The sequence below is a fragment of the Chelonus insularis genome, unplaced genomic scaffold, assembly GCF_013357705.1.
Source record: "Chelonus insularis isolate UGA/USDA-ARS -01 unplaced genomic scaffold, ASM1335770v1 contig_346_pilon, whole genome shotgun sequence".
Lineage (NCBI taxonomy): Eukaryota > Metazoa > Arthropoda > Insecta > Hymenoptera > Braconidae > Chelonus > Chelonus insularis.
The window spans coordinates 187,335-211,730 of NW_023276510.1; the positions used below are offsets into that span (position 1 = coordinate 187,335).

Genomic DNA, 24,396 nt, shown 5'->3' on the forward strand with positions numbered 1-24,396 from the left:
TAATATTCTCTATTATCTGAAAAATGTGCAAAATTTAAATTCTTTGTTACCCTTATAAAAGGTTTGCGTGTAAAATACAATGCTATAGAAAATAAAAATTTTTACAAAAGAACATTCAATTCAATAATTAATTTAGAAAGTAAATTGAGCTAATTAATTTGGAATGATTTTAATTACATTTTAATTCTATATTATTAAAATAGTTTCAACTTTTTGGAAAGTGAAAATTTAATTCAATGAAACCAGTAGAAGTAGATTTAATTATCATTTCAAACATTTAATGTTGAATTTTATTTTTTTTAAATAGTTGTAATTAATTTTACAATAAAATTTTTATTTATCTATTACTTTTTATTTCATAAATATATATATATAGATATATATACGTATGTCAATTTATATTGATTGAATTTATTTAACTCTTTAAGTAGTAAACGTACAAAAGTACGCTTTTCTTTTAAATAATGACGGTTGTAAAAATTCCAATTAGATAAGAATAAAATTCTATTCTTATGGAAGATTACAATTACTATCTATCATACTATGAGCATAAATTAATACTTTGTGCAAGTAAAATCTATGAAATATCAGTCATCACATCAACAAGTTTATTACACAAAGTGCACCATCATAATATCACACATTTTTTCAATACACAATACTGAAGAAGTCCGAGTGCGGTTATTCATCGAGTGCATGAAGAAACGAATCACTTAGATCACACTCTTGATCAAAGTCGCTGACGACAGGCGATGAGAATGCACGAATAGCTTCATCACAAGACTCATCCTCGTCGTCTAGCGAAGTCCGATACTATTTCATATGTTTACGTTTGGGCAAGAGTAATACAACACCAAAAGCCACGCAGACATGCCAGAAACTATGGACGATATGATAATTTCTTCGAGTCTGGAAGAAAGCATAGCATATGAGGCCTACGAAAACGAGGCACATACCAACTGGTAAATAAAAATTTCTGTATCTAGATGCAGGGTATCCAAAGTTTCGTTGTCTACGGCAACGAAGACCCCAGGAGAATCCAATGAGAATACATCCAGTAATAGCAGGTAATAGAAAGACCCAAAGTGCTGTACGATCAAGTTCAGCTCCAAGAGCGATAACTATAGCTCCAGATAACTGACAGAATGCTGTTAATCTTGGTCCAAACGATGCCATGGCTACCAATGTTACCCAAATTGATAGAAGGCCGTTGTAAAAATCACAGAATTGTAGGACATTTAATTTCATGATGCAAATACTCAAAACATCTTCACCTGCTTCACAAGCATGATAAAATGTTGAGAAGAACATGACGGCAGTATAAACAACAGCTTCTGTATAGTACTCTCTTCGGAAAGCCACAATTACTGATGCTAAAAAGGCCAAGTTACTTAGAGTGAGAAGTAGAAGTCGGACTAGTATTTGGCCTCCAGTAAGAACGTAAGTATCATCGGCACAATCAAATCCACGATATCCTCCAGTACAGTAACATGCAGAGAATACGAATCCACCGCTCATATAATGTAGACATCGTCCATTAGAGCTACAATGACTTTCAACACAGGGTGAAGATGAAATACTTGTTTCTACTTTTGTTGTTGTTTCGACCATGCAATTGCATGCTCTACATCCAGAAATTCTACAATTTTCTACACATTCGCATTTCGGTTTTATTTGAAATGCTCTCAGACTCAAGTGCCATGTACCAGGTTCCGGATAAGGGATGTGAATCATTGTTGGTTTTGTTTTATTGGCCCAAAGATCAGATGCAGTGATGGATATCTTTCGTACACAGCCACCACCTGAAGTAATGGTTGAATAATATCCTAAAAAAAATTTATATTTATATTAGTAAATTTGAAATAAATCAATCAAATATGATTGAAATTAAATGAAAGAAATAATAAATTATTTCCCAATGATTATAAATTGCGTGCATAACTGAAAATATCCAGTAAAATTAAATGAATTTGAAATCAATAAAACCGATCTATGTAATGGTGAATATTTTCGGTTTTTACTGGATTTAATTGGAATTAATGAAATGATTTTGATCAATCATGAATGATAAGGGAAATAAAATTTAAACAATTATATACCAACCTAATGAGATGCATCCAACAACGACAATATCAGTGGTTTTATTCACAAGCTTAAGTCCAACAGAAACCGTTCCTCCAACATCATAAACAGTTCCAACATGAAAGCTTAATACTGTTAGACTATCAATGGTAACATTAACTGGAGCGGGTTTACTAGAATTTCCAAGTAAATATTCATAGTCGAATAGAAAAAAATCTGGCAATGATTTTCTCCTCAAAGGAATTTTATTCATACTTAAAGAATTATCGTCAATAGATGAATTGTCTGATAGCATGAATGAAATATTAGTTGCATTTCCAGTTAAAAGACGAAGTGACAAAAAATGAAAATCGTTTGAGTATGGTTTGAATGATAATGTTGTGTCAGATTCATTTATCAACTGACTCTTTAGGACTTCTTTTGATATCACATTGGCAGCGATTTGACAATCTTCACCACAGGATGAAAAAAATAAAATATTTGCTGTTTGAAAAGTTTCAGGTACAAAAAATTGTATCATTGCTGTATCTAAAGTATTATTTAAAGATACTGTATAATTACTCGAAGTATCTACTAGCATAGATAATCCTACTCTCTCTACAAATAATTCTGCATCAAGTATTGTTTCACAACTTACTCCTAGGCCTGTAATAAATTATTAACAAATTAATAATTAATTTTTAAAAACTTTTTAAAAAGCTTACCTTGTTGAGTTATTTTTTCTGAGTCAGGATCAGTCCAAGAACGAAAAGCTATTGCATACCAATCACCAGCCACAGGTGTTGAAGTTCGTTTAATATATTGATTACCCCCGCTTGTGATTTCAATTTCATAAAATTTCCATCGATTTTTTAACAACTTAGCTCCGATTTTTGAACCATCTTGATTCACAAGAGGAATACTGCCCGGTTTTAAATATACAGAAACATTCCTTGGAGAACAATGACCTAAACCACCAGTCTTCTCTTCTTTTGCAGTAAATCTAAAAAAAAAATGAATTAATTTGAATTCTATTTACAAAATTGTCTTCTATTAGTGTTAAGAAACCTACTTAAAAATTGCAGTGACCACATTCTCTGGGACGTTGAAGTGGATAATAGAGATATGACGATAACCAAAGAAATCGTCGAGTATATTAGCCGGTTGCTGAGCAATTTTTTCCAGTTTATCAGAGAGAACATGATGAATAAATAATGACCAAATTAGAAAGATGATACGCTCACTTCTCAACATGATATGTCTTTAAATCCACCCACATAACAAACTGAAATATCAACACACATTAAATAAATGTTCACAGCGGCTATTTTAAATAGAGGATGTTAAATGTTATTACAAAAGTTTAATTTTTAAATTTAACTATTATACTGCAGGCTTACAAAAAGTTGTGCTGATGATTGTTACTTTAAAAATCGTGAGCCATGTACTATTTTGAATGTTAATAAAATAGACACAATAAATTCAGGCCTCTATTCATAAATTCCAGTGACTCATTCTTTACTTTTAAGAAACGTAAAGTTTTACAAACTTTTTTAGAACATTGACAGTTGTAGGTTCAATCAATCATGATAAAAATTTTCAACGATTTTTAATCAATAAATAAAATAAAAATTTATCATTTTCTCTAAATGATATGAAATTATACATGAGATTATTTTTTAACAAGATAAGAAGATAACTAAAAACTTGTTAAATATCAGAATATCTTATCAGGTGTTGAAAGAGAAAATTGTGATATTGAAGAGATAATTTCACTTCATCGGTAGGGTGTTGAATGTAAGCTATCAAGTTATGAAACTTGTGGTAGAATGAAGTTGAGTGGTTTAAAATCATACACAAATGATGTGATTATTGGCAATCAGGTGAGCAATAGTATTGTTGTTTTCATCACTGTACATGAATAATAATCAGTTATCAGTAACAGGCATATTGAACGTATCTCTTTATTCTTAATATAACGACTTGTAAAGCTTAAAATGGTTAATTAGCTCATCCGTTACGTCATAACTTGTACTTATTTAAGATATTTAGCACTTACAATCATTAAATACTCTATTTTGAAAGAAACAAATTGAAAAGATAACTTTGAATGTACATAAAAAAAAATTTTCTGATTTATTTTATATAAAAACTTATTTATATTGATAACTTATCTTGTTTTTAATCTATTTTGCCATTTCCTGATTTTTTAATTATTTCCGGCGATTATCATTCAGTGTCAATTTTTATCAAAGAAAAAACAACTCTATTTATTATTTAATCAACATAAAATATTTTAAAAATTAATACCTTTCTTAAATTCGTTGTAACACAATAAAAGTAATTGAAAAAATAATTAATCATAATGGCAAAGTTATGAACAAATGTACAGGTGAATGTCAGCTATTGATCTTATAAAACATCGCAATAAACGGGTATAAACTGGTTTACCTAAGTTAAACTGTCCCAAGCTACTTGAACATTTGTTTGATACAACACAGACTGTTTGATTGTCTACTTCTCACTGCAGCTAATATTCTTGCTGTCATTCTCTCCAGCTTCAACAAGCTTGTCGACTATCAATCAATTTTAACTCTAGTTAAACGTTCAACGGCCTTTCGTTTTATTACTTAAATTCGTGATTCAAATACTAGTATCATTGATATTTCAACGCTAACTACCAACAATATACAGCTGATCTTTCTTTGCACCTGCGCGTTTACGGATGACACTGAATGTGTTTATTTGCTGTAATATTCTATCAATCAATGAATGAAGAAGTATTTAGTTATCAATAAATGGTCATTAATATTAATTCAAAAACTGTGATAGAAGCTTAGATAACCTATGAAAATGATTGATTTCCTTTGAATTTAGAGTTGATTAAATAAATTTGCTATATGTCATTATCTAAATTCTCTAGATTTTATTTAAAAAATTATAAAATTTAAATATCTTATCAACATATATATATATATATATATATTTGTACGATTATCTAAAAGTCAAAAGTCTCATCGCCAATTTATTTAGAGTATTTAAACATTCCATCAAAATTCCCATGATTCAAGCCAGCGAAGAGAATGCATCGAACTCTCAGGATTTTCAGAAGTTGGACCATCCATTCCATAGGCCAATGGAGAAAATAAATAGAAGCTTAAAAAGAAATTAATTTATAAACATAAAATTATTAACTCCGTGGAGATTACATTAAAAATGTTTGAATATAAACCTGTAAATTGTGACAGACATGACAGTTCCAAGTATCACATGATAAAGAGTGTAGGCCAATTGTTTCGGACATAAGAAGAATATCACATCGACGATGAAGTTGAGAGTGATACCAGTAAGCATTGAATTATATAATAACGCAGGAAAATAGTGATGGAAATACAACACTCGACCCATAGCCCAAAACGGGACATAATGCAGGAGCCATCCTATAAATAGCCATCCTCCAGAGTTTTTTAGCTTTTCTTTCTTTTCAGAAATTTTAGGATCATCTTCACAACCTCTTTGTTCTCTTACTGAAGTGTATAAATATAGTAGAGCAAATATAAAAAGAAAAGCTATGTTTCCCCACCATATAATTGGATTACCAAGTAAATAAACTCTGTGATTGTTTGCTGAAAAGAATTGCCCCTGAAAGATTAATCAATAGTTTTATTAAATGATCCTTTTCTAAAATTTTAAATTAAAAAAAAATTAACATTAACGTACTCTGTAATTAATTGGCCATTGCCATGGTCTAGAAGTAATTTCTCCTTCTCTAACTTTTAATTCTGAATTTCCTTGTAACATGACAGCATGCGATTCAAAAAATCTTGCTAAAAATCCAGGTGCATATACTTGAAAACTAACATTAGGTAACTTGGAATATCTATTATCTTCAATATTCCACAAAGCATTTTTATCCCTTATATTAGGGTTACAAGATACTTCTTGCTGACTATATGCCCACTTGGGTAGAGTTTTTCCACTACACGTTAACACACAGTGATGTAAATAATGCACCAATTTCAATTTACTTGTAACTGTTTCTACTACATCTCCTTCTTTACCATTTGTAATTAAAACTTTCCAAACATCATTAGCATCACCAGTTCCATTTTCTCCATATCCTGTTACTTGATAGTGTTTTTTGGATACTGGAGCTATTTCTTTGTGCGAATGTAAATTACGACCAGTAATTACATGCTCCAGTCGAATTAAGTCTCCATGTTTAACTAATTCAGGCTCTGGAGGAATAACTTCAGTATCAAATTTTTTTACTAGCCATAAATTATTATCATCCTTATGGGAATAAGTTGTAACTTGTTGTTGACGTGCTCCAATGCCTTCAGGATATAAATGCCAATGTGAATGCAAATATCCACCACCAGTCCGATGATTTTTTAGCGTAATTGTTGCTCCATAGGCAAGTTGTCTAGGCATCGAAGCATTGTAGAGAGAATTTCCTTGAAGGAGAGATTGAAATTCGGAACTATAAAATCCGTCACCACTGCCACTTTTGTTTAGAACTTTGAGATGAATAAAGAAAAATATCATGTATAAAATAATTGGTAATATTATAAGGCACAGAACCCTTGCAAGTAGGTGTTTAATAACATTGAAGACAGGTTTGGATAAATCTCCTAGTTCTCTCCATAATTCATAAATTGTAAATAAACCAACAAGTAGGACAACAAAGAGACCTACAAATTTTACTCCTATGGTACAGGCTAGAGAAGCACCTGTAAATGCCAACCAACCCCACCATTGGTATGTGAACGGTTCATTCTTCAAAGCTTCTACTCGTGCCATTCCCCAGGTTGCACACATCATAAAACAAAGAAGAATTGGATCCAAGAGAATGTAGCGATTCAATGTTAACAAACCAACATCAAATAATATGAACATAGCAGCTAAAGCGGATGCTCGAGTTGACTTTGTTAGATCCCATACCGTGAGAAATGCTAGAGGAACTATTGTAGCTCCTAAGAATGTACAGAATATTCTCATTCCAGCATATTTGGTATCTCCAAATTTATCTCCGGGCTTTTCAAATGGAAAAGTTCCATTATATCCTGTTAAGTATCCTGAAAGAGCAATAAGCATCTGGAAAAATATAAATTATTAAGTGGATATGTTTTTACTTCACAATTAAAGTTTTTATTAATTTTCTTAATATGAAAGAATTATTATCTAAGAGTAGTTATGTAAGTACTTCATTTGCTTTGAATAAAGATATAATAAATATATAAGAACATAAACAGTGTCACTTACCTTTCCCAATGGTGGATGAACGTCAAAAAAAAAAGTTCTATTGATGTACCAACTACCCATTTTTCCAAAATGCGTTTCATCCCAGCTGTCATATTTATTTAAGTATTATTAATAAAAATCGTTAATACTATTAATTTTAAACTCTTTTTATAATTCTTACCACACATGTTGAGGTTCAGTGACATTATAGAATCTTGTAGCAAAAGTTAAAATGACAATAACTCCAAAAATACTCCACCAATTCCTACCCAATAGAATGACAACAATTGAACAAGTGTGAAATGATAATTGTAAATATTGAATTATTTGAAAACTTACACATTTTCAGACAGTTTAGAATCATTTTTCGATTGTTTCAGAGTATTTTCAGTTGTTTGTAATTTTTTGGAGCTAGTATTTGATGCAGTAGTGGTAGTCATTATGTTGTATTGACTAGTTAATTTTACAAATAGGCAAAACGAATCATTTATAATAGAATTTAGAAAACTCTAAAGACGATTTTTTTTATTCACGAAAAGATTTTCCATTTTAACGTACACACTACTACTAACGGTATATTAGGACTGGTTGAACCAATACGTGGAAGCCGCGGTTATACCAAAATACTCTGAAGTTGGCTACAGTTGACGATGACAAAAGTGAAATTGGCTTCATAATTCAAAATTAAATTATTAAATTATTGAATCGAAACTCGTTTATGATTTTTGAAAATTAAAAATTGAAATATAATTAAATGAAACTTAAAAAATAGACAATTGTTGATTAAATTACTCTTTAATATTGAAATATTTTACAAAAAGACTATAATCTCGATAATCTTTTATTCAATTCTAATTTTTAAATTTGTAAATTGTAAAATACTATTCGTACTTAAATATAAGTATCTCATGAGATTCAGAAGTTTTAGTTTAGATAGAAGTAAAAAATAATTATTTTTATACACTTTTTACAAAAAATAATATACATTACTAGTTTTCTCAAAATGTCAAATAACTTAATTTTCAATAAATAAATCGACTCACTCATTTGTGACTGAAAACTTCACAGCTCATCAAAAACTTTAAAAATTCTAATTGTTCTCTTTTCAGTCATTATTCAACTTAGACAGTATGGTTACCATGTAAAAATAGCATTTTATCAACAAGGTGAGAAGGTAAAGCTGCTCTTCGAGTGTCATAAAGAATCTGTGCCTCAGGAGAAATTCTTGAAGGTGGTGCACAACATGCTGGCACACAATTATATCGTCTGGCTAATTTACTTAAATTTGGACATTTTGCAGACATTTTAGCCCACCATTGAAGAGGACAAAAAGCTAATGGTGCTGTTGGTTCTGATTGATATTGGACCAATTCTAGATCTACCTTTTCTTCAGCAGGCATTGAATTTTTTGTTGGATAAAGACTACCCAAAAGTAATTCCATGCCTAAAAAATTTTATAATTTATTTAATAGTTAACAGATTTTTTTGTTTTTAAATTCAATTAAATAATTGTTATAGTGTTACCTGATAATCTAATTTTTTTACTAGGTTGTTCGTTTTCTTGTTTGATCTCTATAGGTTCGCAACCTTCTTCTTCAATTACTTTAACCAGCATTTCTTTTATAGGTTTTGAAGCCATATTTTTATCTTCATCTGTAGCATAAGGCAATTGTTTAAATCTGAAAAAGGAAATGATTTATTTATTTGAACATGTCAATTAATCCTCAAATGAAATAAACTTTTTCAAAGACTACAGTAAATATTGGAGTAATTATAGTTTTATGTTTTTTAATGTTAATATATGTACCTTGGATCTAAAGAAGTTGCAATCTGTAGTAATAAAGTAACAGAATGATCAGCATAACGTTCTACAAGCATATCTGACAATGATTCCTTAAAAGACCTTGCCAATTCACTATCTGAGTCTTTAGGTTTTAAATGAGAAGAAACAAGCTGCCACAGAAGAGGTTTTAAAAGAGAAATAATAGGTATTTTTTCTTCACTCAGAGTCATTATGGTTACTTTGAAAGGCTCAAGAACTGCAACAATATCTTCAATCATCTTCCAGTGGTCTGCATTTAGCTCTATACATTCATGATTTACTCCTTCAATAGAATCTATAACGGTGTTAATAATATTTTTTTTCAAGACCATTTGCTCTAGCATTCCATAAGTCGACATCCAAACCATAGGATAATCGATCATTAATACGCTTTCGTCCAGCTGTAAGTATAAATTAATTCTATTTAGTTTTTATTTACATGAATAAAATGATTTCAAAGTAAAGAGAGTAAGATTTTAAATTTTTACCTCCATCATCTGCTCTTGCATGATCAGAGTAGCAGCTGGTCCATTACCTGTGATAATTCCAACGATTGATCTACACTTAGCTAAAAGAGCAGAAACTTCAGGATTATCAAAACAAGCTTGAGCACAAACTTGTAATGTATATAATAAACAAGGAATCACTGTTAAACTTCTACTCGTCAAAGCATTTATTATTTCAGATCTTGCTGTTGCTACAACAACTGCAGTAATTTTTTCTATCCTTAAATCCCAATCTAATAATAAATTGTCAATTACACTTCCCCACTGATGTTCACCCCAATCAAGAGGTGCATGAATCGTGCTCAATATTTTTGTATCAAGAGTCGTTTCTCCAGGAATTTGATAATAAATAGAAATTGTGACAAAGTTTTCATCAGAATTAGATTTCCATTCTTCAATAGTCAACCCCATTTCAGTATTTATGCAACTTAAGTTTGTAGCGACTGATTCTCTAAATGTATCATAAACTTTAGGAATAATTTCTTCTTCTAATTTATGCTTGCTAGGAATTTCACAAGGAGATTTAAGAGTAGCTATCAATCTTTGAAACCCTCTCCCTTCGACTATTTCTGGTAATTGCATATCAATTATAATGAATTCTGTAATAGCATCTGAGACTGTTTTTTCATCGATACTTGTTTGTAAATTACTGTCATCCGTCATTACATAAGCAATCTGATTATCTTTACTAGACTCAGCTTTCGATGTTACTTTAATTGGTTGGTCTATGTTGATATCATCTTCTATGTTAGATAAACTCACATTTGGATCAGTGACGAATTGTAAATCACTGTCAATTTGAACAGTTCCATCAATATTCGTCGTATAAATATGGGAAGTAGCTTTGAGCAATTTCTTTGCTGCTCTTTTTTCCTTAGCATCTTGGGCAACATAGTCTTTTTTTGATGGCTTAGACGATTCTAATTCCATTAATTCTTGAGAATGTTTATTTTGTAAATGCATTCGTAAATTACTTGTATTTCTATTATAGGCGATTTGTGTTTTACAGAGAATGCAAACAATTTTTAGCCTAGTTAAAATATCACCATCATCAGTAGCCGGAAAACCAAAAAATTTCCAATAAATACTTCTCATAGACATTGGAACGACAAGTTTTTTATAAATATATGTATGTTTTTCCTCCATTATTTTGGATAATGATAAGTGGACATCATTTTTTTCTTCTGGTTCTTTACTTGTTGATATGATAGCTTTTAAAACGGGTGGCCTGTGACTATTCATGATTTATTATTTATCAAAATAAATTAAAATTCAAAGTAAATTGAATCAATTATTTAACCACTCGCAGAATTGTTCATAAAAATTTGATGATAAATTATACACTTGTGCATGTGAACAAAATGGAGGAATCTTGGAACATTGTTTGAAGTGCACTTATCTTAGGAACTTCATTGTCTTTATTTTTTATGGTCAACTTTAAATAAATATAATAATAATAAAAAACAAATTTTGCCGCTATTTGTTACCAGTAATCGACCCGGATCGAAGTATCTTCGATATCGAACTGCAATTCTCGTTTGAAAAACTATAATCAGTTAGTATCGACCATCAACTGACATTATTCTCGACGTCAAAGAATCGATCGGTGTCTGCTGAATACTAACCAATCAGAGAAATGGAAATTCTAGGGATTTTTTTTCACCGTATTTTGGAGTTGGACAGTTCAACAATATTGTAAACACTACACTCACTGGAAATGTGTGATTCTAACCTCCAAACTTTGAAAATTGAGATTGAACAATTATTAAGAAAATAATTCATAAAATAAGTCAATTAAAAAAATATCAATTATGAATTGTGTTACTACTTTTAATAATATGCTCCGACGAACAATTAATTCTTTATTAGTAATTCCTTCAGCTGTTCAAGTTCAACAAGCAAGGGTAAAGCTACAGTTTTTTTTATTTATTAATTTTTCGTTTAAGATTTATAATAATTATTCTGTTGTTATTTACATACAGAACACTTTCATATTGAAAAGAAGATATCCGCTTAGATCAATGAAACTGTACAGATTAAAAGATATTGCACACGAACAAGAATCTAAGATTTATGATTTAATAGAATTTAAAAGTTTAGCTGAAAATCAAAAACCAATTGATCTTATTTTAACGTCTTTTGTAGAAGAAGTAGGTGATGTTGGTGACAGAATTAGTGTACTCAGTTATGAGGCTTATGATAAATATCTCGTGCCTGGTTTAGCAGTTTATGCTACTCCAGAAAATATAAAAAAATATTCAGATTTGACTGAAACCAAATCGAAAGTAGAATATAGTTCACCTTATGTACCGAAAACTTTGAAATACTTACAAAATTATTTACTTCATGTTATTATGTCTAATGATAACCAGTGGACACTCGAAAATTGGCACATAAGGACAGCTTTTCGGATGAATAAAATTCATCTCGAGGATGACTGCATTACTTTGCCTGAACTTACGATTGCTGGACCAAATCCCGAAATGGAAAACAAAGAATTTTATGTTACTTTAACAATAAACCAACGCGAAAAAGTTAATGTACGATGTAGACTACATCTTTGGAGTGCTAACGCAAATAATAATTTAGTGGATAGTGAAACCTTTAATGATCCAGCCGAACCTTTGTATCCAGAATTCCAAGAAGTTTTAGATCAGCTACCTCTTCCTAAGGCTGTTGCTGAAAGGATGCAAACTAGAAATTAAAGTAAACCGTACTATTATTGTTTATATTAATATTTCAATAAAGTTTTGACAACTTATAACATTTTGTTCAATGTAGAATAGTTTTTTAAAAATATACTCACATTTTTTATTATTGTTATTCGCCATTATTGCTTAAGAAAAAGATGACAAACGAAGGGTTCTCAATAAGCTGGTACTTGTTGGTACAATCAATAGATAGCTACAACTTCAGCTAGTACAAATTCGGGAAATGTTAATTTTTTTTGTGATTTTTTATAAAAATTAATGATGTATTGTTTGCAATAATAGTGAAGTGAAAACTTTAAAAAATGACTATGGAGCTTAATCAAGAAAAATATTATGTTTGGGATGATTTTCATGAAAGATTGTCTGTATTAGGGTAATATAATTTGAATCAACTCTCATCGAATTTATATAACCCATTTTTTGAATAATTGTAATATAAAATTTATTTTAGAGCTGATGAAGAAGAAGAAAAGAAAATTAAAAGTCTCAAGAGAAGAAAAAAAATCAGAACTAAATCTCAGATCTATTGTCCCCATGCTTATTTAAATTTAAATTTCTTAGATATTCTAAATTCTAGTCAAAAAGTAAATGAAAAAATTCTTAAAAATATTTATTAATCTGTTACAACCATCATTCCGTTATTTTCAGATAAAATATCGAAAATATTATTATCGTAAAGTATCACCCAATGAACCTGACATTATTATTCTTCAAGACATAAAAAACCTAGTACTATATTTTCTAATAACTCCAGTTAGCCTTCAATTCATTAATTTTCTTCATCTTCCACTAGTGGATCGTTTACTTCGAGCCTTGATAATGTATTTTCAATTTTATTTACAAGTGTGGGAACAGGAAATAATGAAGAAAAAAGTAGCGACTGCAAAGAAAGCTTATAATCCACTTGCTATTGGTGCAAGATTAAAAAAAGCTCATGAACTAAAAGTTCTAAGATGTATCATAGCAAAAAAATATTGTTTACTACTACTTGGAAGTAAAGAAACTGCTAAATTTCATCATTTAATGGCTGGAATGGATTCAAAGTTAATAATTTCTCAGGGAGAAAAAGATCTTAGAATTTTTGAAACATTTATCCAAGTTGCTCATAGAATTGTTTGGATAGCTTTGGCCCGAAAGCAGTTCTCTTTAATAGGTAGTTATTTTATTTACTATTATTAAAATAAATTAACATGAGTATCAGACAACATGGACATAAAAGTAAGTAGAATTAGTCTTTTAAATAGAAAATTGATTTTTCCATAGAAGTAGAGCTTCATCGATTGTTCAGAACTGAAGCTTATAACATCGCTGACCGAAAAACGAATTACTCAATGAACCAAGGTCTTTCAGAAGAAGAATTATTGATTCTTCATGGTCCTAAAATGCCTCCAAAAAAGAAACTCTTAATGAATACTCCCCTTACTCATGAATTGCTTAATGAACCCTGTGATTACCGACTATTTATTTTAGGTATTCATGATTAATGTATAGTAGAAATTCTAACAATTTCTAATGAAATAAAATAATTTATTCAAACTGCTTTACTATAGAACTCCCTGATTTTAAATCAAAAGATCCAAGAATAAATTATCTAAAAAATGCTCTACTTGCTGATGAAGATGAATTGGAGCAACTAGGTATAAAAGTAGGAATTTTAGGTGAACCAAGAATCAATTATGATATAACACTAGTTCATATCACGATTAAAAAAGCTTCTGAGGAAGAAGAAGAAGTTGATAAAATCGTAGAACGTAGAAGACGTTCAGTATCTGAAAAAACAAAAAGATTTGTAAAGATTTTTATATTGTTTTTCGCCATGTTGAGAAAAATGAAATAATTATAAAATGTTTCAGAGCATAGAGAAACAATTTCTTGAGATGCCTTCATCTGGATCAGATTTAGAACTTCTAGAGACATTTCCTTTAAGAGAATCTCCAAGAAAACCAGGTAAATATGACAAATATCGAGAGGCTGCAAGGAAAAAATGGATATCAAGGGAATTAAATCGTAATACGTATATGGGAGACTTAAGTAATACGTATTCTGATACAATATCTCTGGCCACGAATATGGAAAATTAACGTTTAGTATTATCGTTATTATTTTCTTACAAAATTTGGATAATTAACATTTAAAGTGGCTAAAAATTGTACAATTTGTCAGGAGATCTTATATGAACTGGCTGTGGTGGGATAAATACAAGAGAGAGCACTAAAAGGCATGTAAAAAATATGCTTATTGTAATTATTACTACCTAAATATGAATAATAATTATAATCGTAATATTCATCGATTATAGTAAATAATAATTGTAATAATTAAAATGATAACTAAATAATAATAATTTATGATACAAGAACTTACAGGAAAATACAGCAATTCTATGATTTTTTTTTTATGACTTATTAGATTTTTAATTTTTTTTAATATTTCTAAATTAATTTCCCAATTTTAAAACCTATCACGTAACAAATAAAACTAGCAAACAAAATTATTTTCTCAATACAGTTTTGTGCCAGTAATTGAACAATAGTTTACAATTTTTAATTTTAATCAATTTTACATGAACAATTTCACAAGTTGCAAAATGTATCTCTAACAAATACAGTCAGTCAACATTTGGCTATTGAAAAAACTTATTAACCTTTTTTTGTGTAAAACTTACCCTCAAGACTACTAGATTACGTGTTAATATTCACAGAGTTTTTTTTTAATGCTATTTATATATTTTTTTGTATTTCTTTATATTTTTCTTCTTTTTTTTCTAATATTTCTAAGTATCTTGTTCCAAATATATAAACAGCCTAACGCAAAATTCTACACGAACGATAAAAAGTAATCGTTATCCATTCATTAATTAGATTATTAATTTAATTTACATATAATTATTGGTGATGTCTATCATCACCAGCATTATGTACAAAGCAACATTCAAATAGTTTTCAAACAAATAAAAAAAATCTATCTACGAATTTTTCAACGTCCCCTAATGAAAGAATAGTAAGAAATTTATTCTTAGTTTAATTTGATCTATTCCATACTTCTTCATCTCATCAAATAATTATTAATTGACGATGCTTCAGTTATATTTTTTACAGAAATTAAACTAGTTGATTGTTATAAACAGTCATTCTTTTCTTGCAGATTTTGTTTGATGATGTATAAATTATTATTCTATTGCATTTTTTTTACACGCTAATAAAAAATGTATGAATCCTCTCACATTCTCGTGATATTTTTTCACATGACGCAAACTTTGTTAAAATAATTACTGGATATTTTTCACTAATTACAACATCGCAAATAAAATAATAATTGGTGCTGTTAATATCTCTACGATAAATATACGAAGAAATTCTAACATTTCTATAGAAAAAAGATGAATATAAATTTCAAAGCAAACTATTTCTTATATAAGTATATATAAGAATTGCCAATTATTTTTAGACATTTTGTTTCAGTTATCATCATATTAATAAACCCATTAATATATTATTTATTATGTCTGGTATTCGATTCTTTTTTTCATTTGAAAATATTTTATGAATTATTTTGTTAAACATTACATTTATGCATTACGTCAACCAGTTCACTGTTGCATGCTGTTATTACGATCGGTAACGACTGAGGTATACATCCAAGTTATTTTCTTTGTCTATTCAAATATTATTCAACCTGATTTTACACGGTAAAATGTTTGAACCTATTCAGACAAAGGCTACGAAGCAATATCTGACATTAATTGGGCAAGAAGAGCTGGCTCTAATAGTCCATGTGTTTGGCCCATTCGTTCTAAATTTCGTACATCCTTGTCAACAGCTTCTAATGCGCGCTCTAATTCTTCTTCCTCTTCTCTTGATGGTTCATACTCGCCGTTACGACTCTCTACAATTAAATTCAATGTTACAATAATAAGTGTCATAAATAAATAAATGCTTGAACACAGATGAAAAACAATAAATCTACCTATGAATAGATCATTAAAAGCATCAGCAGGCAGAGTATTTAGAACATTTCCAAAGTCATGTTCATTTGGATCAAGTGCTGCAAAGACTTCATGATCTCCTAATTCAACTTTAAGACTACTTCCAAGTCCAAGAGATCCAAGTCCTAAGCCAAGACTTAAATTATTAGGATTGGAAGTACTCTGAGGTACAACATTGAGATTATTCAGTGTCTTTGTATCAGAATTATCATTCAATCCCATAATAGGACTTGAATAATGATTGTCTTCTTGAATAATTTTATTTTTAATTTCAACTGGTTTAACTGAAGGTGGTCGTTTTCGTTTTTTCGGCCTTGATTTGCTACTACTGCTATTACTCTTAGGTCTTGGAATGGTTGGAGATGCAGGTTTTTTACGAGTCTTTTTTGGTTTTGATTCCTGAGCTTTACGATGATAATTGTCTCGTTTACGTGCATGCTCTGGACAAAGTGGTAATTCATGAGCCACATCAAACACGGGTACACAACACTGAGTATTGTCGCTGAATTTGGCAGTGCAATGCTCAAAAAGTAATTGATCAGTGTTCATCATAATATGTCGAGAGCAATGTCGAGTGCATGGTAGAGACGTGTGACCACATCCTTCTGCAAGACAACGACCACCAACGAGAAGATGTCCATTAGATGATTTTCCATTGGTATTTGAATTATTCAAACGTCCATTTATTAATCGTTGACTTCTATAAGCAGCTTGCAAAAGACGTCTCGTACGTTTATAAAGCAATTCTTCGGCTTCTTTCCCACTTCTATGAAGTTGAATAAGACGCCTACGCAATTGTGATCTTTGTATCGACAGTTTGACTGCTCGTGGAACGTTACTAGTATCTCCTGTAAACCAATGACGTTGATAAACGCCAAGTTCATCACTACTAGAATCACTATCTGAAATTTCATCCCCTGCTCGAGGATAATAAAGTAGAGTATGATCTCTACTAGCTCGTCTAACAAGTTCTTGATTATTATTAGACTTTTCTTTACTGCGTATTCCACTATTATTGGGAACTCGCAACTCCAAGTTCTTCATGTTACCCATGTCTCCATCTATTCGTCTTGAATCTAATACAGAAATATTGTCAGGACACTTTATATGAGAATTTTCTGCTTTTATTCGTTTTTTGGAACATCTCGCTTTCGATCCACTAGTTTTCCCACTCATTAGAGAGCTCTTTGATGACTCCAAATGTTTACTTGCTGCACTGAATGGTTCAGGTTCACTGAATATATATGGATCAATGTCTTGACGTGCTTCTGTTTTAAGCAGTGCCTTCAGACGATCAGATATTTTCAGTTTATTGTCCATATTTGAATATTCCTGGACTGGGATCTTCATGGAGTGCAAACTTGATATTTTTCTTCACCTGTATCATAGAATTTTTTTAAATATTTCATTGTATAAGAGTTTATTGCTTTTATACTTAAACTTTGTCTGATAATGTAAATATTACCAGATAAATAACTTAAGAAAAATTTTTCATGTTCCAAAGCAATTATAATACATGAGAAAAATTCAAGAAAAAAGAAAATAATTCTTGCCTTGCCTAGCCATACATAGCTTCTCAATTCAATTAGTTTCTAATGTTAATCTTCTCATGTTATAAACGAAAAATTCAATAATCCTCTGATGTATGTATCCAAAAATTTCCATTAGGAACTATTTATTAGTTGACAAACACCAAGAGTTGATAAACTACGTTTTATGGTTATGTTTGCTTTGCATCCAACCTTTAAAATGTAAAATTCTCATTATAATCTCCTTGTTGAACCAATAAAATAATTGCTTAATGAAACCTTATCAATCAATGAATGTAAATGTTATCATTATTGTAGATATTATGGCAAATTTATGAAATAATTAAAAATAATTCTAAATTTTAGCTCACCAAACGAAGTCAAGTACAGAGGTTGGGTCAATTGTTTTCAGTCCACAATAATACACAAAGGCACATAGGCCGTATTAAACTTAATTTTTAGTGTATTTTATTATTTTTAATACTATTGTCTAACCTCTCGGGCCACATTAATTGTAAATAATTATTGATAATAACATTAGAAAGACATGTCAGTTGCTAAAAGCAGCAAGATGGCGGCCGCTACACACAACAATCCTTCACGCATGTAAACTAAACGTGTGACTAACACATTAACACTTGGATACTATATCAAACAAGATTTCAAGCAAGTAAATTTTATGATCACGCAATTCTTGTAAAAAATTTCTTTTATATTATCCTTCAAATACTTCAAATTACAATTAATAACTATATCCGTTTTATTATTTATATTTATAGTTCAAATTGACTCATTTTCAAGCTAACCTGTTTCAAATACATTTATACATAGTAGAAACACTTCCTCTGTTGCTTATTCCCACGCTTCAATTAACCCATGAAATACCTGGAAATTGAATCACTTTCTTTTGTTACTTAAAAACATTAATCATTTACAAATATAAAGATTATTTTAAAAAATGCAAAGAAGAATTTCAAACAATTACTGTGCTGTTTATCTTTTGTAAATGTTGAAATTGAATGAGAATTATCGAGAAAAAATACAGGAACTGTTTTTAAATTCATGCAAGTAATTGTTTGGAGCACGATTCCGTAAAAATTTCAGTTAACGGTTCGTTAAAGATGCAGACTTCTCAGGATTGTATAATAACAATTGTCTATTATTAAAAAATAAGATACGATTTTTAAGAAACATTTAATTCAGAAAAAGTATACTTTTCGCGCTTTTCATTTATTAAAAAATTATATTCAGCAATCCATTGTTCTCAACTATAGAATGAATCGGATCAATTTTTATGGCCTCAATAATTAATTTTTAAAATTAACAATTTTTGTGTTTATTAATATAAAATGAAATATAAATCGACATGAATATTTTCATTAATTATTTAAGTTTTTTTTAATTTTTGTTTTTCTATAAATATTCTATTCTAATGGAATCAGCTTTCATTTGTGAGTTAATTATTGTCAATGATTTAAATTTATCATTAAAATCATAACATATCATAATAATGTACCTTGATAAATAATTTCAATGAATAGAAATAATCAATCAGCTGATTTTGACATGTAGAACATAACCTATGAAAATTTGTTTTATATGAACTAATTTTTAAATTTTAATATTAAGTGCTTTCTATTTCAGAAATCAATATATTGAAAACTTTGAGTTACTCACATTTATATACATATACTTGTTTTCTATTTAATTAGCTAAGTAGATTGTATAAATAATAATTCTGCACTTAAACAAAATAATAATTAAATATGTACCTCAAAGGAAAGGTTGTATGATTAAATCAGAGTCTGAATTATTGTGAATATTTATCTTTCAACAAGACTCTAAACAACAAACTGTGTAAACAAACACTCTTACAAACTCACGATATGAGCATTTCACGAGTACAGAACCGTTCAAATGGTTAATTTTTATAAATTTTTTTTTTACATCAGATACAATTTTTGTGTAAAATTGAATTAAATAAAAAATCATTAATTGTATTTATTATTTATGAATTGAATTAATTGTATAAACATGCTTTTCAAGTATTGGTGGATTTTGCATTTGTTAATTATGATAGGATATAACACAATAATTGATTATCAATTATTAATTAATATTCAGTTCATATTTCTGTATGTAAAATAAGTATTGCTTTTACATTTTAGTATCAACATTAACTATTATGCACCACCTTTCAAAGCATACTAATCATCACTCCAATGTCGCGTTTGTCACAAACACTATTATTAGATGTACACAATAATTAGATTCAATGTAAAAAAATTTTTCCATTTTTGAAAATGAAATTTTGTTTAAACGTTATTCAGATTAATTCACGATTACTGTTATTGTATCGTTAATGTTACGTAGATACTTGCGAGAAACTTTTTTCTCAAACTATTTAATGTAGTCTAATGTCTATGAAAATTATTTATCTTTTCAATTTTTTTATTCTACGGACATATCCGGTTTTTTTTATTTTATTTGTAAAAAAAAAAGAAATCAGTATTCTGACGGTCTTACATTATTCTCTTTTAGTCCGTCATATTATTAGTCTCTTGTACACATTCATTTCGAGGCACACCTAGCGTTTTTATTTATTATTCCTTTTGACTTTATTTCATCACTTGAAGGGACGGTGGTTTTAATTATTAAAAAACGCCAGGAAATTGTGAATAAAGGTGCCAAGGGAGAAATGACAAAGTCTTGCCAAATATTTACATTTTAAACGGTCGTTCTTCTTTGTGGTTTTTGTCCTTTTACAACTGTCGGTCGGCCCTTGATATAGCCCTTCTTACGTTTGGCCGTCTGAAACATCAACCCCGGGCCCCCCATAATTTTAACTACGCTTGAAAGTCAGATCGTATGATCTTATTAATAACGAGAAACGATACGATAAAAACCATCAAATAAAAAAGAAAATTGTTGTAGAGAAAAATAGTGATTTTCAATCGTGATATATTGCTTAATAATAATGAAAAACATAAACTAACGAATTACTTGAAATTAAATTATTGAAAAAATTCTTCTACTCGAAACATTGTTAAAATCATGATAAATAGTTTATTTTCAATTAATATTTCTTCCTTCATTGACTATTATAACTACTTATAAATAATTTACATGAATGAATTATAATTTTCAATTCAAGAAGTTATAGCATTATTAATTTTGCACTATTTTTCTCTAATATTTTGCATTTTATATGAATTAAATACGAACCTTTTTACTGTGATAAGTATATGTTGGTCGAGTTATTGTTCGTTCAGATAATGGGATCCTGGGCCGATTAAACTCGTTTGGCTTCTTCACTCTGTAAATATTATTACGGATATTATTGGATGTGTTTTCTTTCACACTCTTATTGGATTAATAGTTAAATAATGCAGAACACAGTATACTACAATAGATAAACAATACGTCTACTAATCATTAAATCATTCATATTCTCGATCACTTTTTTAGAACAGAGACAGTATATGTAATTTCTATTAATGAAGTTAGGTTAAAATAACTTTGCTAATAAATAATTAATTATATATTAATATATGAATATATTACCTGTAAATTCTCACTAGCCAATGTTCTGTAGTATAGGCCTCCTCCAGGTACGTCAGTTTAAAATTTTTATTTCCTATTTCAGCGTGCCTTGTGCGATCAAATCCAGCAGGCATACGATAATCTAAAGCAACTTCACCGAAGCGGTAATAACTTAACTTATACATAAGACAGTTAAGAAGAGTTGGAGATCCTTCAGCATCAACTCTAAATTCTCCACGTTCAGTATAGTAATCACTCTCACGAATATCTTGAGGATGTTCTCCTTCAGCAATGCGTACCATCCACAAAAATTTATTAATATCATCACCAGTATAACCAATCATTCCTCCAAAAATCACAAGAACATAATCTACGTCTAACGAAGTCATAATTTCATACGCTTTAGGCTCAGTTGAGCTCATTGCTTTTCCTACCAGGGCAATATGTGAATTATTCCACGTATTATTATCGACTAGAGTTGTCCTAGAAAAATAAAAATATACAATATTAGATTAAATATTATATTAACTGTCATTATTTCATTTAGTTAAAGTTATTAAAAAAAATTATGTGTAGCAAACCTATTAGCCATTCCAGCAATCTGATATCCATAATCCCACCAACTCATCACTCGAGCATCTGTTGGAGTATTTTGTGCGAGCCAGTAATAAGCTTCACGGAAATCATCAAGAATACTTCTTCCTCCGTCATTAGTATACGATGCAAGGACGATGGACGGACTGGAGTAAGCATTACTAGTAACCCAGGTGCAGTGTATGGCGAACATCATAAGTAGTAAGAGTGTACCGATGACAACTCCACTACGTAGATTAGATCCAAGAGCATCACCATTACCCTTTGGTCTCTCATGTTTCATTCTTCTCAGTTTTCCTGCTTTATCATACAATCCACGGCCCGGACTACGTTCTCCTTCTGTTTCACTATCAGCTTCACTACTATCAGCATCTCTATCACCTGGTCCTCGATCGTCTTCCAACTTAAGATAAAGTTCTAAAAGACTGCTGAACGCCACTCCAGATAACATGCATACAACTGGTGTTAGTGTAAGCATTAGACGAACCATTACGCCAGCAAAGTAAACTGCACTTAGCGCGTACAAAATGATGAAAACACGTTCATCATTGATACGTTTAATGCAGTACCATAAGCCAACGGGGAAGGTAGACACAAGAATGTGTAAATCGAAGAAAAAGCTGAACCAGGTTGTTGGTTGATGTTCTGAGACAGAGGCAATTATAGGAATGTGGATTTTTGCATATCCTGCATCCCAAAGACTGTAAAATCTTCCACTCCAAGGTGCTACAACTCCTAGATTTGTCAAAATAATTAATGCTACTAAAAACACGGCTGCAATTACTGCAACAACACCTCCAAAATATTTCATTTCCGATTTGGTAAAAATTGTTCTTAAGTATCTGTAATAGCAAAAAATTCTTTTATTAGTATCAAATACTTAAACAATTTTAGAATAAAAAAAATGAACATTTTCTTACTTTAAAGTTCCTACAAAGATGAGAAGTGCAAAAACTCCTCCAGCTGCCATGTGTTCCGACGTTCTGATTGGTTGAAAACCAACAAAAGGAATTTGCATACTTAGTAAGAGTCCAAGAATATAGAAAATAGTGTAACTGACAAATAATCTGTTACTAAATCGATTCATTAGTAATAAAACAAAGACATGGAGAGGAATTAAGTTAATGATAAAAACATATCCTCCCCAAGCCGAAACCATGTAGAAGTATGAGAGGGCAGTCATTGCAGCCCAAAAAATTGATCCTTTTTTCACGGACTTCACCCATAAATAATAAGTAAATTGCAAAGCAAATATTGCTATACCCTCGTTGTCATAACTACCCGCCACTGATCTTGATATATAGCCAGGCACGATAGCGATAAAACATGCGGCAAAAAGTCCCGCGCCAGCACTCCATAATTCTTTTGTTAAGAAGTATGTGGAAATTGCTGTAAGGCCACTGAAAACTGGAGCAAGGAATACACATATGTCTCGTATGTGAACTGGAATATTCAGTGAGTGAAGAATGTAGTGGATGGACCCAGATGTTATCATAAGTCCAGGATACACAGTTCCACCAACAATTCGTCCTAATGGATACCAGGCTCGTTCGTCAAACCAGTTGAGAAAGTTATAAAATCCATGTTGAACCATATAAACAGTTGCTCGGTAGTTAAACCTGTTGAAGAAGTAAAAAATGATAAATGAAAAAAACCTCAATATAACTTGCATGCTTAGAACGAGAAATAAATCGAATTCTTACCATGGATCAAATTCATGAATTATACTTTCGAATCGGATAATAGCAAACAATCTTGAGGCAAATCCGGATATCCATGCGAGAAGAAGCACAGTAAATGTGATAAGAGAGCTGAGACCAGCAGCATTAGTCAACGTAGAAGATTTCATTTGTTTAGCGGAAGATTTTTTGTCAGGAAACATGACTTTTTTCGACCCCGTAGGATTTGCCTTGGATTGCATTTTTAATTTTTACGGGCCGAAGTAAGTATATTACCCAATTAGTTATTGTTGTAAATCATTTGCTGCACTTATGAATACCACTCATAACACCACGAGAGACACGTAGCAAATTTTATCACAACCACCACCGAACCTCCGTCGGCTGCACCAGCTAGGCTAGGACACGTCAAAAGCCGGCAAAGGCGAACTTCCTAAAGTAAAAGTCCCTAGGTTCTAGTACTTTATATTTTTTTCTTAGATTAGAAATAAATTATTTTTTAATTTGTAATGAGTTGTTTTAGGAAATGAGCTTTAATAATTGCCTTTTAATTCGTAGAATAATTAAAAATATTCACTTATAATTGTTAAAGATAAAAGAAAATATTTTTAGTTAAATTTTATAAAATGGCGCGCATTTCAAAATTACTAGTTACGACATCTATTACAAATTGGTCAATCGATCAAATTAAAATTTGAAAGTTGGAATTTAACTCATTAAGA

At 30.2% G+C, this 24,396-nt stretch overlaps 7 protein-coding genes across 12 annotated transcripts; 2 read left to right on the plus strand and 5 right to left on the minus strand.

Annotated features, from left to right (window-relative positions):
* Nucleotides 1-426: 426 nt before the first annotated feature.
* LOC118066460 (transmembrane protein 8B-like) lies at nucleotides 427-4,958 on the minus strand. Of its 3 annotated transcripts, none has more exons than XM_035082504.1 (5): nucleotides 4,372-4,958; nucleotides 3,134-3,346; nucleotides 2,787-3,064; nucleotides 2,104-2,727; nucleotides 427-1,826 (listed from the first exon to the last, which is right to left on the minus strand). In XM_035082504.1, the coding sequence occupies exons 2-5, from the start codon at nucleotides 3,313-3,315 to the stop codon at nucleotides 814-816; spliced, it is 2,097 nt and encodes a 698-aa protein (XP_034938395.1). In that variant the 5' UTR covers nucleotides 3,316-3,346; nucleotides 4,372-4,958; the 3' UTR covers nucleotides 427-813. The 3 variants fall into 3 exon arrangements, with proteins under 3 accessions (XP_034938395.1, XP_034938394.1, XP_034938396.1); XM_035082503.1 differs by having other exon boundaries at nucleotides 4,513-4,956; XM_035082505.1 differs by lacking the exon at nucleotides 4,372-4,958 and adding an exon at nucleotides 3,462-3,610.
* A 4-nt stretch (nucleotides 4,959-4,962) lies between these two features.
* On the minus strand, nucleotides 4,963-7,906 carry twisted (Protein O-mannosyl-transferase 2). The gene is made up of 6 exons (XM_035082502.1): nucleotides 7,645-7,906; nucleotides 7,487-7,570; nucleotides 7,327-7,411; nucleotides 5,782-7,158; nucleotides 5,294-5,703; nucleotides 4,963-5,217 (listed from the first exon to the last, which is right to left on the minus strand). The coding sequence occupies exons 1-6, from the start codon at nucleotides 7,743-7,745 to the stop codon at nucleotides 5,112-5,114; spliced, it is 2,163 nt and encodes a 720-aa protein (XP_034938393.1). The 5' UTR covers nucleotides 7,746-7,906; the 3' UTR covers nucleotides 4,963-5,111.
* Nucleotides 7,907-8,227: 321 nt separating this feature from the next.
* LOC118066483 (zinc finger BED domain-containing protein 1-like) lies at nucleotides 8,228-11,246 on the minus strand. Its single transcript, XM_035082544.1, has 4 exons — nucleotides 9,616-11,246; nucleotides 9,113-9,528; nucleotides 8,830-8,984; nucleotides 8,228-8,749 (listed from the first exon to the last, which is right to left on the minus strand). Exons 1-4 carry the CDS (start codon nucleotides 10,873-10,875, stop codon nucleotides 8,427-8,429), a joined length of 2,154 nt encoding a protein of 717 aa, XP_034938435.1. The 5' UTR covers nucleotides 10,876-11,246; the 3' UTR covers nucleotides 8,228-8,426.
* A 60-nt stretch (nucleotides 11,247-11,306) lies between these two features.
* On the plus strand, nucleotides 11,307-12,402 carry mRpL9 (mitochondrial ribosomal protein L9). Its single transcript, XM_035082549.1, has 2 exons — nucleotides 11,307-11,537; nucleotides 11,616-12,402. Exons 1-2 carry the CDS (start codon nucleotides 11,445-11,447, stop codon nucleotides 12,336-12,338), a joined length of 816 nt encoding a protein of 271 aa, XP_034938440.1. The 5' UTR covers nucleotides 11,307-11,444; the 3' UTR covers nucleotides 12,339-12,402.
* An 81-nt stretch (nucleotides 12,403-12,483) lies between these two features.
* Nucleotides 12,484-14,685, plus strand: LOC118066486 (protein phosphatase 1 regulatory subunit 36-like). The gene is made up of 6 exons (XM_035082548.1): nucleotides 12,484-12,717; nucleotides 12,796-12,928; nucleotides 12,993-13,497; nucleotides 13,608-13,814; nucleotides 13,895-14,133; nucleotides 14,198-14,685. The coding sequence occupies exons 1-6, from the start codon at nucleotides 12,647-12,649 to the stop codon at nucleotides 14,423-14,425; spliced, it is 1,383 nt and encodes a 460-aa protein (XP_034938439.1). The 5' UTR covers nucleotides 12,484-12,646; the 3' UTR covers nucleotides 14,426-14,685.
* A 192-nt stretch (nucleotides 14,686-14,877) lies between these two features.
* l(3)L1231 (lethal (3) L1231) lies at nucleotides 14,878-19,537 on the minus strand. Of its 3 annotated transcripts, none has more exons than XM_035082547.1 (5): nucleotides 19,375-19,537; nucleotides 18,230-18,743; nucleotides 17,888-18,071; nucleotides 16,311-17,707; nucleotides 14,878-16,229 (listed from the first exon to the last, which is right to left on the minus strand). In XM_035082547.1, exons 4-5 carry the CDS (start codon nucleotides 17,677-17,679, stop codon nucleotides 16,063-16,065), a joined length of 1,536 nt encoding a protein of 511 aa, XP_034938438.1. In that variant the 5' UTR covers nucleotides 17,680-17,707; nucleotides 17,888-18,071; nucleotides 18,230-18,743; nucleotides 19,375-19,537; the 3' UTR covers nucleotides 14,878-16,062. The 3 variants fall into 3 exon arrangements, with proteins under 3 accessions (XP_034938438.1, XP_034938436.1, XP_034938437.1); XM_035082545.1 differs by having other exon boundaries at nucleotides 17,883-18,071; XM_035082546.1 differs by lacking the exon at nucleotides 19,375-19,537 and having other exon boundaries at nucleotides 17,883-18,071; nucleotides 18,230-19,090.
* Nucleotides 19,538-19,668: 131 nt separating this feature from the next.
* On the minus strand, nucleotides 19,669-24,074 carry Stt3B (catalytic subunit 3B of the oligosaccharyltransferase complex). 2 transcript variants are annotated; one of them, XM_035082542.1, is made up of 6 exons: nucleotides 23,699-24,074; nucleotides 22,916-23,614; nucleotides 21,983-22,837; nucleotides 21,423-21,884; nucleotides 21,084-21,174; nucleotides 19,669-20,669 (listed from the first exon to the last, which is right to left on the minus strand). In XM_035082542.1, the coding sequence occupies exons 1-6, from the start codon at nucleotides 23,914-23,916 to the stop codon at nucleotides 20,586-20,588; spliced, it is 2,409 nt and encodes an 802-aa protein (XP_034938433.1). In that variant the 5' UTR covers nucleotides 23,917-24,074; the 3' UTR covers nucleotides 19,669-20,585. The 2 variants fall into 2 exon arrangements, with proteins under 2 accessions (XP_034938433.1, XP_034938434.1); XM_035082543.1 differs by having other exon boundaries at nucleotides 19,669-20,704.
* Nucleotides 24,075-24,396: the final 322 nt, after the last annotated feature.

Coding starts and splice junctions, on each gene's coding strand:
- LOC118066460 (XM_035082504.1), bottom strand. CDS start 3,315: ATGTTGAGAAGTGAGCGTATCATCTTTCTAATTTGGTCATTATTTATT. Junction 3,065..3,133: donor GTGGTCACTGCAATTTTTAA/GTAGGTTTCTTA, acceptor TTTTTTTTTTAG/ATTTACTGCAAAAGAAGAGA. Junction 1,827..2,103: donor TGTTGGATGCATCTCATTAG/GTTGGTATATAA, acceptor AATTTTTTTTAG/GATATTATTCAACCATTACT.
- twisted (XM_035082502.1), bottom strand. CDS start 7,745: ATGACTACCACTACTGCATCAAATACTAGCTCCAAAAAATTACAAACA. Junction 7,571..7,644: donor TCTAAACTGTCTGAAAATGT/GTAAGTTTTCAA, acceptor TCTATTGGGTAG/GAATTGGTGGAGTATTTTTG. Junction 7,412..7,486: donor ACTGAACCTCAACATGTGTG/GTAAGAATTATA, acceptor TAAATATGACAG/CTGGGATGAAACGCATTTTG.
- LOC118066483 (XM_035082544.1), bottom strand. CDS start 10,875: ATGAATAGTCACAGGCCACCCGTTTTAAAAGCTATCATATCAACAAGT. Junction 8,985..9,112: donor GCAACTTCTTTAGATCCAAG/GTACATATATTA, acceptor TTCCTTTTTCAG/ATTTAAACAATTGCCTTATG. Junction 8,750..8,829: donor TAAAAAAATTAGATTATCAG/GTAACACTATAA, acceptor AAAATTTTTTAG/GCATGGAATTACTTTTGGGT.
- mRpL9 (XM_035082549.1), top strand. CDS start 11,445: ATGAATTGTGTTACTACTTTTAATAATATGCTCCGACGAACAATTAAT. Junction 11,538..11,615: donor TTCAAGTTCAACAAGCAAGG/GTAAAGCTACAG, acceptor ATTTACATACAG/AACACTTTCATATTGAAAAG.
- LOC118066486 (XM_035082548.1), top strand. CDS start 12,647: ATGACTATGGAGCTTAATCAAGAAAAATATTATGTTTGGGATGATTTT. Junction 13,498..13,607: donor AAAGCAGTTCTCTTTAATAG/GTAGTTATTTTA, acceptor ATTTTTCCATAG/AAGTAGAGCTTCATCGATTG. Junction 14,134..14,197: donor CTGAAAAAACAAAAAGATTT/GTAAAGATTTTT, acceptor AAAATGTTTCAG/AGCATAGAGAAACAATTTCT.
- Stt3B (XM_035082542.1), bottom strand. CDS start 23,916: ATGCAATCCAAGGCAAATCCTACGGGGTCGAAAAAAGTCATGTTTCCT. Junction 23,615..23,698: donor ATTCATGAATTTGATCCATG/GTAAGAATTCGA, acceptor CTTCTTCAACAG/GTTTAACTACCGAGCAACTG. Junction 22,838..22,915: donor ATCTTTGTAGGAACTTTAAA/GTAAGAAAATGT, acceptor TTGCTATTACAG/ATACTTAAGAACAATTTTTA.